The sequence below is a fragment of the Mastigoproctus giganteus genome, chromosome 12, assembly GCF_048544385.1.
Source record: "Mastigoproctus giganteus isolate SK-2022 chromosome 12, ASM4854438v1, whole genome shotgun sequence".
Taxonomy (NCBI): domain Eukaryota; kingdom Metazoa; phylum Arthropoda; class Arachnida; order Uropygi; family Thelyphonidae; genus Mastigoproctus; species Mastigoproctus giganteus.
In genome coordinates, this window is record NC_143586.1 from 62,980,638 (window position 1) to 62,994,401 (window position 13,764).

The 13,764-nt window shown below is 35.7% G+C and overlaps 1 protein-coding gene across 2 annotated transcripts in view; it reads left to right on the forward strand.

Moving 5' to 3' along the window:
• Positions 1–5,963, forward strand: part of LOC150077116 (serine/threonine-protein kinase VRK1-like) — a 132,542-nt gene extending 126,579 nt beyond the window's left edge. For both annotated transcript variants that reach the window (XM_090386328.1, XM_090386327.1), the window contains one exon: positions 5,647–5,963. In XM_090386328.1, coding sequence (XP_090242454.1) covers positions 5,647–5,835 — 189 coding nt within the window. In that variant the 3' untranslated portion in view covers positions 5,836–5,963. The remainder of the gene's footprint in view (positions 1–5,646) is intronic.
• Positions 5,964–13,764: the final 7,801 nt, after the last annotated feature.

A 13,764-nucleotide genomic window follows, 5' to 3' on the forward strand; every position in this document is an offset into this window, starting at 1 on the left:
TTTTCATTTTTGTGATTGTGTTTATGTGACTTTGTATGTTACATTTCCTTTTTAACATACAAAGTCATGTCAAAAGGTTATGAGACTAATTCAGTAATACAAAAATAGAATTACTTATACACTGTTGCAGTGTATTCCCTTCATCAGTGGTAATCACTAGGTAAAGGGTTAAGTATGTATTATATTGTAGAAGAGGAAATAATTTGATTTGTACTGTACATTGCCTGTACTTATCTTTCTTGCTAAAAAGAGGCTATATTTATACAGTACTGTGGACATTCACGAAAATTTTTCATTAATCCCTTCACAAAATTTTTCATCAAGCTTGATATGCAGGGGTGGAAGAACCTTGTTTGATTGCACTAAAGGAATATATTTTACGTTACATTATCCTGGTATGAACTTGTCCCAATGTTGCACAATATAATGTTCTTCTGTTGCACAGCTGTCCAACAAACACAAAAAACAACGATGTTTTGTGAACCCCCTCCTGCAAACCAATAACCTTAAGATCACTGCATATGTTCCAACCATAATCCTGCTATTTTATAGCATGTAGAACCGTTGACATGCTTTCATGACTTTCTTTAAGTCCAACTGAATGAAACACAGAAACTCGTGAAAATTCATTGCCATTATGAAGCAAAACTGCTTTTAAACTTAATTTTGAGGCATCTATGAATAAACGGCATTCATCTGACTTATGCACAACACCTAGTTCTTTCAGAAGTCCAATAATGTCCAATACACTGTCCTCCGTAGCAAAATATTTCAAAAACTTTTCCTACTTCAAGGGGTGCAGGCCACTTCCTCCTACTCTCGAGGGGCTGTTTATATTTGGAGGATAGATTTACAACACTGAGAACCTTGCCAGATCCTACAAAAATCCTCACTAAAAATGCTAAGTGTACTCTTCAAATTGTAAATTGTATCGGAATTTGAACCTAAGAACCATAGATAGAAGTCTGATTATGTTTATCACAAGAAAACCGAGGCCAGAATCGATTGCTAAGATTAAGAGAATTAGCTTATATCTGTTAAAATAAATCAGTGTCATACATTACTGGCGAGATTATGCGAAATTGGTATATTTTGGTAAAACTTAACTCCCTCTATGTATAACTGTGGTGTGACATGAAACTATCATCGTGATTTTTGAAATCTACACGTTATCAGAAGTGCCATGTGATTGCTTCTTTTTTCCCAAGTATTGTTATATTCACTTGCCAATCCATTGGCATTTTATTGTGACTTGTGGGGCAGCACAGAATTAGGCGCCTCCGTGGGCAGAAGCGGCAGTGCGTAGCACATGCTCCTGATTAGACCCGGGATTCGAGCCCGTGACCACCAAATATGGAGGATGTAGAAAGGTCAGGGAATGACCACCGCATATCCCCGGAGCAATATGGCCTTAGTTGCTAATGCTCCTAAAAACCAAATAACAACATAACAGCACAGAATTATTTCATACTGCAGTGTCACTGAAGTTTTTTTTTTTGTGCGTGTATGTCCTTAGTTTGTTTTATTAGGGACACAATGCAAGATAAGCATTCAAAAATGTTTTGCGTCGTGTCAGAATACAGCACCATAATAAGCAAGTGACCTCATTCAGAGAATGTTTCTTTTGAGTGTATGTACCAAAAAAAAAAAAAAAAAAAAAATTTTCATGAATTAGAAGCTGGGGAAAAAATCCCCCATCTTTATGATGGGAGAAGATGCTGTGCAATGAATGTGGGATGTGATATATCCCACAGGTCCTATATACCCTTTCCAATTCCAATGGTAATTTGACCTGTTGTGTAAACATCCTGCAGTGTGAAAACTGAAGCTGTGCTAATACATACATCAATGAGCCAAAACATTATGACCAGCGAGTCGTTATGCAAATCGAAGCAACTGCGCGTGCTAACGTGCTCGTGTAAACTACTCGTGCTAACCACGGTTCACCGGCGACAGCGCCTACAATGGGTACGCGAGCATCGAAACTGGACCTTGAGTGATTGGAAGAAAGTTGCCTGGTTCGATGAATCACATTTCCTGTTGCACCATGTGGACAGCCAGATACGTGTGCATCCTGGGGAAGTGATGGTGCCTGGATGCAAACAAGCCAGTGGTGGCAGTGTCATGCTTTGGGCGATGTTCTGCTGGGATACCCTGGGTCCAGTCATTCATGTGCCAGGCACTCTGATGTCTATCACCTGCCTAAACATCATTGCTGACCAGGTACACCTTTTCATGGCAAGTCTTCCCCTCTGGCAGTGCCGTCTTTCAGCAGGATAATGCACCATGCCACACCGCCCAGAGGAAGACTTCCAGGTATTGCCCTGGCCTCAATCCCATCAAGCATCTGTGGTTTGTGTTGGAACAGCAACTCTGATCTGCAAGTCTCAACCACGGACCTTATAGAAGTTAAAAGATCTGCTGGTTACATGTTGGTACCAGATACCACAAGACACATTTGGAAATCTTGTAGCATCCATGCCTCGCCAGGTACGAGCGCTGTTTTGGCTGCACGTGGACCAACATCATATTAGGTAGGTGGTTTTGGCTCATCAGTGTATATTAGTTAAACAATTATTTGAATAAATGGACTAAATGACTGGGAGAGGGAAGCTACACACTGAGATAGTCCCTCACTCTGTACATTTCTCTTTCACAACTGCTTGGTTCTTTAACTGTGTACAGTATAATCTCAATAATTTGTCACCTTTGGATCTTCAATTGTAACATATTAACAAAAGAAGTGCAGTAGCCACAACCATATAAATTATAAAAGCATGTGAATTTTAAAAGAAAAAATATTATTTAATAAAACTTTACAGTATGCATTAAAACAATGTATTGTATAAAGTATTTAAATAAAATAATCATTTTTTTATGAGTATATCTAGTACTTAATTCTAATTTTTTGGAGTATATTAATTGCATCATTTCTACTCACAGATGACTGTTTTTGCCATTGCCTTTGCTCTCTTCAAACAAAACATTTTGAAATTTAAGATTTTACTTATAAAAATAAATGTCATCATCAATTTCCAAGATGAAACCACATCATTGCGACACCTTCATAATCCTTTTGCAGTTTCTCTGGAAGAATATATTAATTTTGATGCATCATTTCATACTAATTGTTAAATGATTTGTCTATCATTCTCCATCAAATCTTTGTTCAGATTTGTTTCTTTATCCTGCCCCAAAAGAAAATGTTTAAATCATGCATGCTTGAAACAGTTTGTAATTTACATTAAATACTCTATTTCAACTGTAGTGGAACAGAAAATATAGCGAGCAGTGCTATCTGAAGTTATTTTTAGGTGTTTACAGATCTCTTAGGTCTTCCATTAATTGCTTGCAGAATAAGCATTTAAAGTTTTGTGTGACTCTGTTGTGGTTGCAAAGCAGGTATGATGTTTGCTGGCAATTTGAACTGCCTTTAACCAACCATTGAAAGCTTTGAAATCAATTTATTAGCAAACTCTTGAGAGGTCTGTTTAAAGAGTTGGCCAGATATTGAATGAAATGTTGCATAAATGCTTGTTTCAACCAAATTAATGATCTCATTTCCACTATTGTAATCAACATTTTGTATTTTTTTCTTTTCAATAAATACCCTGCTGCAAGAATACATTCTTTTGACAAGAGAATGCTAGTCAGCATTGTCTAGGGATCTTTTATTCTTTAGCAGAACAGGCTTTAGATAATCTCAAGCACTGAGACTTTTAATATTTGCTTGTTTGATAAAGATAGCAACAAATACTTTTTTATTGACATGGCCCAGTCACTGTTTCACCGTGATAGAAGCAGCATTATTCTTTGGAAGATGAATTACTTGAGCTTAAAATGTCTCATAGGGATTTTAAAAAGTGGAAAAGATGAATTAACAACAGAGGAATTAAAGAGAGTAGAAATGTTTATAAATAAATGAATTTGGAAAAATGAAGTGACATGACAAATTACTGAGATTATATTGTATGTATATATATATATAAGATCAGAAAACATCAATATAAACAACATGCTTGTTAACAAAAAAAAAATAAAATTTACCAATGTAACTAAAAAGTGGCAAGCATTCAAAAAAGATGGAAATTGAAACTCTTAAGTTAATATAGCAATGCAGTTTTTCGATATACATGTTGCCTAAATAAATTTTTTGCAGCAGCTAAATGTTTCCATTAAAAAAAGAAATTAATGATTGGCAATTGAAACTGAATATTATACTGGAGGAATACTTAATTTCATAAGTTTTACTGTTTGTGTATAAGATATGCCAATATGCTAGGTAGATGGATAAAGCTCATATATCAACCTAATCATTAAAAAAAAAAAAAAAAAACACTTAAAGAAAGCTATTTACTTGATGTCCAGTTTGAATTAACAGGTAGAGAGCAGCTAATTCATACTGCATTCCCATTTGCAATGCCTTCTGGCATTCAAGCAGAATTCAGTGCTCTTCCCATAGTACTTTAGCAAAAACATTCCTGTGTAGTATAAGTTAACTCTTTTAGACTATGTTTCATAATAAAAAGTATTCAGTGATGCAGATACTCATCTTGTGATGTGGGTTAGTTTTCCCAAGTTCTATGCCCCAAATTACCTATGCCTTCTCTCTTCAACATGAAACTTTTTGCTGCCTGCATGTTCTGTAGTGTTTTTAAAAAAAAAATGCTTTGTCATCTGGAATGAGGGGAAAGAGGCATAATAATAATTAAAGACATTAGTGGTCTAAATTTATATGTAAAAAAAAAGTATTTCTCATACTATGATTTTTTTAGTGTTTCTCACCAACCATTGAAGTAAAAACGAAAGACGAAAAACCAAATTCTTAATTTTTAATATTTACAATAAATTTATTTGCAAACAAAACAAAATACCATATTACTGTGATAGCAATTTTAAAATAAGACAACTGTGATATACAAGGTGATAATATAGATACCGAATTTAAAATACAATAAAATATACTAGGTTAAAAGCGCTAAAATACTAACTGAAGCTTTCAAAGGCTTCTACCTTCTTTCTCAACAGTGTACTTCTATTCTGCGGTGCATCATTAAATACCAGCAGGCTCACGGTGCATCTCACGTAAACGTATACTGTTCCTGTCGGAACCGGAAGTGGCTCGGGAGCGTTTCAGGCAAAAACGTTCATCCCCTCCAAGGATTACCGCCTCAAAGAGGGGATGAATGCGTGTGCCCCTATCTCTATTTATATTATTCTCAGTAGAACTAATTCGTAAGCTCTCGAGCCACTTGCGGTCCCAAAATCTATTTCTCTCTTTCTCGCAAATTGAATCTTAGAGTGATTATCAAAAAAATAAAAATTAGCCAGTTGAAGCGTATGAAGGTAACTTTACCTTTTTTTTTTAATTAACTCTTTCGTTAATTAAAAAAGTTATATGGAAAAAGTGGTAAAACCACTTTTTCCATATGAGGGCAACTCAAGAGTACCTTTCAGAATAAGTTTTCTTGGTTTTACTATGAAAAATTCAAAAATTTTCTTAAGTCAATTTAACATTTTTAGTATTTATCCTTGTACCTGTAAGTTTTTCTGTATCTGCTAGTACATTAAAGAAAAGAATTTACTGATTAATCAATGAATTTTTTAATCAGGTGATTAAAAAAATGCTTTCTTTTATTGTTTTAGAAACCAAAGAGAGGAACAGAACAAGAAAATTCGGTTAAACCCAGTGCAAAGAGAGCAAAGGAAACAAATACTGGTTCCTCAGGAGGCTCTACATATGATGGAATTCCAACTTATGCTATGACTTCGGTAATGCAGAAAAAACAGCAAATGACTGCAAAAAAATCCAAATCAAACAAAAAGACTAAATAAATTTAATGCAATCTTTATTTTTGTGGCATTTGTAATTTTTCCATGATTTTTAATCATGATTTATGTTTTTAAGTGCAAAGTAAAATACTGAAATTTTTTTATTTATCTAACTTCTTACAGTAATTGTACACCCTAATTATCATAGAGAGATTTTAGCCATCTTTTATAAAATAATTTCAACTAATGAAAATTATTTAGCTTGCAAAGCAGTTCAATAATTAATTGCAGATTAAGTAAATTATTCTGTTTTAATGTGTCTACTTCATGAAAATTATGAAATATTTACTTACAATTGCTGTATTTCTACCGTTTCATATTTATATGAAAAAAGCATATTGGAGTGTAATCTACTTTTATAGTATTTGCAAAGCTATTGACAAATAACCATGTTTTATTAGTTTTTTTGAATATATGTAAATTTACAAAAGTGTTATTATAATACCTTATGCACTCCGTGATCAACTTTAAATGCAGTGAATTATTATTATTTATTTTTTTTCAGTAAAGGTTTTTTATAAAGGAATGTTTATATATTTATAAATATATATGTTTGTAAAATGTAAATAAACAATTGTTAATATGTGGGCTTGTTAGAAATGAAAATTTGGACGACAATCACATGGATGTTTTTCCCAGTTTGATTCAACTTTGTTCTGTCATACATAACTTGCTTAAAATTGGCAATTTTTAAACCTGTATTATAAAGAATTAAAAACTCCCATTAGTATTTAATGCAAAATAAAACAATTGCTGATAAAACAAAAAGGCCTTCATTATTGGGGTTCCTATCGTTAAACTATTAGTAGTAGTAATGGAAAATGATGCAAGAAAGCAAGCTTATATAGCTTCAGCCAAAATAAAAAACCTACACAGTTCACCCATTACTTTCCAAGAATTTGTCTAGTTCTTCCTTGAATTTACTCAATACTTCCACACTAACAACATATGGAAGCATGTTCCCAACAGCAATAAAACTTTTACCATTTTAACATGTAGAAAAATGATTCCCAACCTTTTCACACTTAAAATGTAAGGCTTGACAATGAACACACCTTTCACTAAGAAACAAAATACTGTGACATAATAAATCTTTTTGATCCTTAAATGCACATTTCAGACCGAACCTGAATACATTTGCAGAAACACAAAAAGCACTATCTTTTTTGCCACCTGGTAAGTTCAACACAACCAGTCACTGTAGCACAGCACTGAACACTTCTTCCTGTGACATACTTCTAAATCCTTGAAAAACAAAATTAAACGTAACTCCAAACAAAAATAAAAAATACTTTAAGTTGATAACGATAAAATGAGTTCTGAACATATTAAATGAAACGAATGGTAATGAGTGAGTGTGCAAACTCATACACAACTGTTTGTTTAACAGTTAACATCTTCATGTGGATTTATCTATGAAGTGAATGTTGAACTATTCTAGTTTGTAGTACAAAACTTGCCTGTCCCGTAAAATAAAACTATTCGAAATTTTTAAATTTAAACAACTTTTTTGCACACCTAGGAAAAAATATCAATTTGAGACCACTTCCAGCCCTATCATTCACACTGACATGATAAAGAAAATGGCTTCTGTATTAAATATATAGATTATATTTTGATGACATCCAGTGATGTTTTGTCACAAATGTAAAGGTTTCTGGGAACCCATCTTGTGCAAACCTTGGACATTTCCAAATGCTCATGTTACAATGCAGATTTTGCAGGTAAAAGATCCACTGTATTGGTAGAGATCACAAGTGCTAATGCAGAATGTAATTAAAGACATAACTACTGTCAAGGATAAAGAGAAAGACTTTTGCTTTTTGATGATATCCAATTCAAGGATTAGACCTAAATGGATGTGGTGAACTATTGAGACATGGGAAAAGTGAATGGGATGCATAGAAATTATCAGATGACACAGATGCCTATGGTAGATATAAATTAGCATATAATCAAGTCAAAAAGCAGTTAAGGCAAGCTATGGCAGATATGAGAAAAGCCTGGCAAAGGAAAGGGGTTGAATCATATTGGGCAACTTGATGTCAATGGGTTCACTGTTGATGACCCTGCTTGGGTTGCTGACAAATTGAATAGGTATTTTGAATCTAGTCACATGAGAAATCCTTCAGCAAAAGGATCTGCTTATCAAATATGCAAATGGAGAACTAAATGATTGATAACAGAAGGGAAAGTGCAAGAGAAATTGTTGAAGATGAAGGCACTTGGTGTGGATGGGATCTATCCAATCATATTAAGGGAAGCAGCAAAGGAGATAAGCAAACCTTTAGACATAATTATGAAAGCATCCTTGGATTCAGAGGATGTCCCTATGGACTGGAGATGTAGAAAGTATCCCCAATTCATAAAGAGGGATCAAAAGGTGACATGAGTAATTACAGACCTCTTAGCATAATGTCTGTTCCAGGGAAAATAATAGTCACTGGTTAAAGAAGTAATGCAGGACTATCTGGACAATTATACTGCAGTCACAGCATTAATTTGTTGAGGCAGTCTTGTCAAATCAAGCTGATAGGTTACTATGATGCAGTAACCAAGGAAATTAAAAAATTGTTTTTTTAGATACTTGGATTTCAGGAAGACTTGATACTGTTTAAATGACTGCTCTACAAACTGTGGCATTAGGGGCAAATTATTGCTATGGATAAAGGGATGGTTAAGTGGAAGAAGACAGAGTGGTTATCAGTGAGTGCTATTCTTTGTGGATTCATTATTAGTAGAGTCTTCCAGGTTTCATTGCTGGGCCAATTGATGATATTTATGAAGGTATATCAGGCTTAATGCCTAAATTTGCAGACAATACAAAGGGTGGTTAAAAACAGTAATCAGAGTGAGCTACTGCAGTAAGATCTAGGAAAATTGGGTCAATTTTTTAAAGCACCACAGGATCATCTAGACAAGATTGCAGTAATAATTCAGACACAGCATGGGTTTGTTAAGGGGAAGTCTTGTCTGACCAATTTGATTGAATACTATGATGTGGTCCCAAAGAAACTGGATGCAAAAAATAATTTTGATATGATATATTTGGATTTCAGGAAAGCTTTTGATACTGTTGCACATGGAAGACTGCTGTACAAATTGGAGCAGTATGGCAATAAGGTTGCTACAACAAATAAAAGGATGATTGAGTGGGAGAAGACAGAGTAGTAATCAATGGATACTGCTCTTTGTGGACTAATGTTCTTAGTGGAGCCCCACAGGACCCATTGTTGTCTTCTGTATTTATCAATGATATTGATGAAGGTATATCAGGCTTAATGTCATAGTTTGCAGATGATACAAAGATTGGCAGGGTTGTTAATGACAGTATGCTACTGCAACAGGGTCCAGAAAAGTTGTGCAGATGGACTGAGAAGTGGCAACTGAAGTTTAACATTGACAAATGCAAAGTACTGCATATGGATAGCAGTAACTCCAGAGAAATGTACCAACTATATTCCCCAGGTAACATCATCAGTTGATCCCACCGTATAGAATTTAAATACTGTCTCAGACCACCGTAGTCGCCTTTACGAAAGCAAAAACCCTTACCTTTACACCTGATGGTAGTTACCTCTTTGAGTAAATCCCACTTCAGCACACTGTGATCACTGCCACCTAGTAGTTCCTTTATCTGTAGATTTTTAATGCATGAATAATCACTACTGATAATCAGATCAAGTGTATTACTTCCTCTAGTTGCCTCCTGAACTTGATGTAGAAAACAATCATCCAATAAATCCACTAAAGCCTTGCTAGTGTGAGTGACCAACCCACAATTTCCAGTCAATATCCGGGAAATTAAAATTCCCCCATTATAAGACACTCTGATTTACTGGCCCACTCTATTTCTCTGTACAGTTTATTATACTCATCAGAGTCATTAGGCCTATAACACACTCCTACTTTTAATTTTGATCTCCCAATGCTTATGTCACACCAAACTGACTCGACACTGCACTATCCAGTGATGTCGACTGGCTGCACTTCCTTGGATTTTATGTGTTTCTTAGCTAATAGCATAACCCCTCCTCCCTTCCTGTACACATTGTACTCCCCAAATTCCAGTTCGTATTCGTTATATCTGTGTGACACCACGTCTGCCTTTTATGTTTTGACCAACACTTCAGGTTCATCAAATTTATTTACCAAATTCCTAGCATTGGTGTATACGTGCACCTGTTCCCATTTCTAGCTAACCTAACACAAGCCATGTGTTTACTTGTACTGCAATGGCTCCCAGCAGTTTCTGAAATACCCTGCATCTTGTTTTCTAGGCTGCTGCTCATTCCAATAGAAGCAGTGCAAGAATCACTTTCACCTCTGCCAATGGCTACTGTTAATCTATTAGTCCTTGTATCCCCCCCCAAGCTAGCAGTTTTCCGACCCACCTAACACTGCCTTGATTGCATCAGCAAATATTCTTGCACCCTTTCTATTTAAGTGTATCCCATCCCTGTAGAAGCAGTCTCTCCTGTTAACAAGTACAGACCAATCTGAAAAAAATTCTACCCATTGAGCCTTGCACAATCTTTCCAGGGCCGAATTGCTCAACAAGGCTCTCATCATATACGCCCTCCTATCGTGCCTGGGCAGAATTACAGACACTTTTAAATTCAACCCATATTCACGGCTTTTTTTCAACAGTGACCTGTACTTGTTAAGTAATTCCACCTGTCTCCTACTCTTAATATCATTAGTGTCATATTTATATCATATAAAACAACAATGGGCCCAACACCAAACCCTGAGGGAATCCACTAATAACATTAGTCCACAAAGAGAAATATCCACTAGTTATCACTCTCTGTCTTCTCCCAATCAACCATCCCTTTATCCCAACTTGCCCTTAATGCCACACTGCTCCAATTTGTACAGCAGTCTTTTATGTGGAACAGTATCAAAAACTTTCCTGAAATCCAAGTGCATATCAAAATTGTTTTGCATCCAGTTCCTTTGTGACCATAACATAGTATCCAATAAAATTGGTCAAACACAATTAACAAACCCATGCTGTGTCTGAAGTATAATTGCAGCCTTGTCTAGCTGGTCCTGCGTTACTTCTTTTATAAGTGACTCCATTATTTTCCTTGGAAAAGAGTTGGGGATACATTTGCACATCTCCAATCTGTTGGGACCTGCCCTGAATCCAAAAATGCTCTCATAATGAGGGCTAAGAGTTTGCTTTGTTCCTTTTCTGCCTCCCTTAATATAATTTTATAGATCCCATCCACCCCAGGTGCCTTTCTTATGTTTAACTTCAACAGTTTCTCTTCCACTTACCTATCAGTCCGAGATTGCAACAGGATCTAGAAAAGTTAAGCAGATGCACTGAGAAATGGCAATTGACATTTAACATTGATAAATGCAAAGTACTGAATGTGGGTAGCAATAACTCCAGAGTAATGTACCAACTGTGTGGTACTACACTCAGTGTATTGCAAAATGAAAAAGACCTGGGGTAATTGTGAAGTCAGATATGAAGTTCTCTGAGCAATGTAGACAGGCTGCCAAGACAGTTATGAACAATATACATTAATTTTGCTAGCAGAGATAAGATTATCCCATTGTACAGGGCAATGGTCACATCTTGAGTACTGGATACAAGTTTGCAGGCTTCATTTTAGGAAGGATGTGGAGCTGCTGAAATGAGTACAGAAAAGGACAACAAGATTGGTGAATGGAAAAAAGGGGGTGCTATTACTAAAAAAACTTTAGTTCTGCAAATTGAAGCATCTTGAGACTAGGCACCTGCAAGGTGTTTTTTAAGCTTGCTTTTTAGCACCGGCTGCCACTACTACTTACAATGCTTCCATGGAATATTTTAAATACTTTTTCAGGTTCAAACACTCATGTTTTTTAAATTTTTTTCTTCAACAATGGCTACTGTTTCAGAATTGGTTGCATCAGATGGCTGACCAGACATTCTACCTAACAACAAATTAAAATTTAGAAACTCCATAAGGCACTGACAAACAATTTTTTTTGTGTTATTTTATTATCTTGAAGCTATCAAAAGTTTGGCAGAGTCGTTAATGACAGTAATCAGGGTGAGCTGTGTAACGATATCTAGGAAAATTCTGTAATTTATTAATGTATTTTATATACCTTGTTCTCAACTGTGTGACCACCTCCTGTAGTAGTGTATATGATCACTATCCTTCAACACAATATAAAATCCTGGGTTTTTTTTTAATAACTCTCAACCTGCCAGCTGGCAGGTTGAGAGTTATCAAAAATTATCAAGGTGGAAAAAACCTTGCTATTCTTGATTGAGATTGACTGACTAAGCCAGTGTAAAAAAGGCCCATAAAAATTCTTTGCATCACTCACAGGATTTGAACCCAGACCACTCTTTTACACATGATGTGAGAAGGATGATGATTATAATCAATGTTCTACCCACAAGGTACATGATTTTTCATCTTGCAAAACTGACTGATGCAAATTGCAGAAAATATGCCAACGCCTCACAGCATTACTGTAAAAGCAAAACCAGCCTACTTGACCTTCCCAAAGTTAGTTGTAGTGAAATATAAGTTGACTTTTTTTAATATTAGAATGGCCAAAATAATCCTTATAATCCTCCTTAGAGGTATAGGATAGATGTGACTCATCTTCAGCAACCCTCGGATTTAATCTCAGTGCTAAATCGTTTCATTCTTTGACCAGTGGCGCATGAGGTGTTGCTAGAAAGTTCCAGAAATGATAATTGAATGTTTTTGTTCCCTTCAAAGGTTTCCCACTTGAGTAGCTCTATATGAAGCTATTCTCTTTTGCCATAATTGGAAGCTGTTCTTGTAGGTTTTTAGGCACATCGCCAACTTAGGCGATATTGCACCATATATAATGTATAAAAATCTGTCGATTTACTTGACAAAAAACCCCCAAGTTTCCAAGAGGAAAAAATCATGTCACCCTTGCCTGAGAGTAACTAACTCAGCCACGTTGTGTAAAAGACCCATAAAAATTCCTCATGTCATTGATGGGACTCAAACTCATGTCTTTTCCACCTGGTGTAGGGAGAATGGTGATTATACCAACTGGCCATGACTGGCATTTCTGGAACTTGTTTACTGATATCAGCTTTAGTGCCATTGATGTATGCTGCTGAACCTACTCCAAACCATTCCTTTCAGATATGTAAGGTTTGGAAATATGTCAGTCAGATCAAGCCAAATGGGATTAGTATGGAGGATGGCATATCCGAAGGATCATTTAATCATCACAAATTGCCTCACCGAAGTATTGGTGAGGCAATTTTCCTAATTAATATTCCTAAATATGAAAATTTGCTGGAATTGAAAAATTGCTTCTAGCATTAATTAAATCCAAAAAAATCAAAGCAAGGTTGACAAACTGTTTCAGCATAATTCTTAAAAGATGCCAAGTTCTACAAGTTTTGGTGATAGATCCAGGTGGTATTCGTAGTAAGTACTACAGTGCAAACATGCAACATAACAGTTGTTGTTGTAGTACGGTTTAGGAGCATCAGCAACTAAGGCATATGGCTTCAGATATACTGTCTGTAAATTGTGTATATTCTGTGGTTGATTTTTTTGTTTTGCTGGATGGAAAACCTGAGTTCCTGGGAGAAAAACCATGCTACCCTTGCCTGAGACCGACTAACTCAGCCACATTGTGAAAAAGGGATAAAAATTCCTCACATCATTGATGGGACTCAAACTCAGGTCTTTTCCACCAGCCAGGCATGGAGAGGACAGCAATTTTACCAACTGTGCTACCCATGAGGGTGCAACATAACATATACTAGCTGAAATTTACATTTTGATATGGTTTGTCGATTGGGCAGTTGACTTCTAATTTGCATTCTCTCCCCCCCCCTAGTTATTGAGAAGACATTTTTATGAAGTGTTTTCTGTAGATATCTGTTGATCACTCACATCAAGACATCCATGGTTCCCTTGC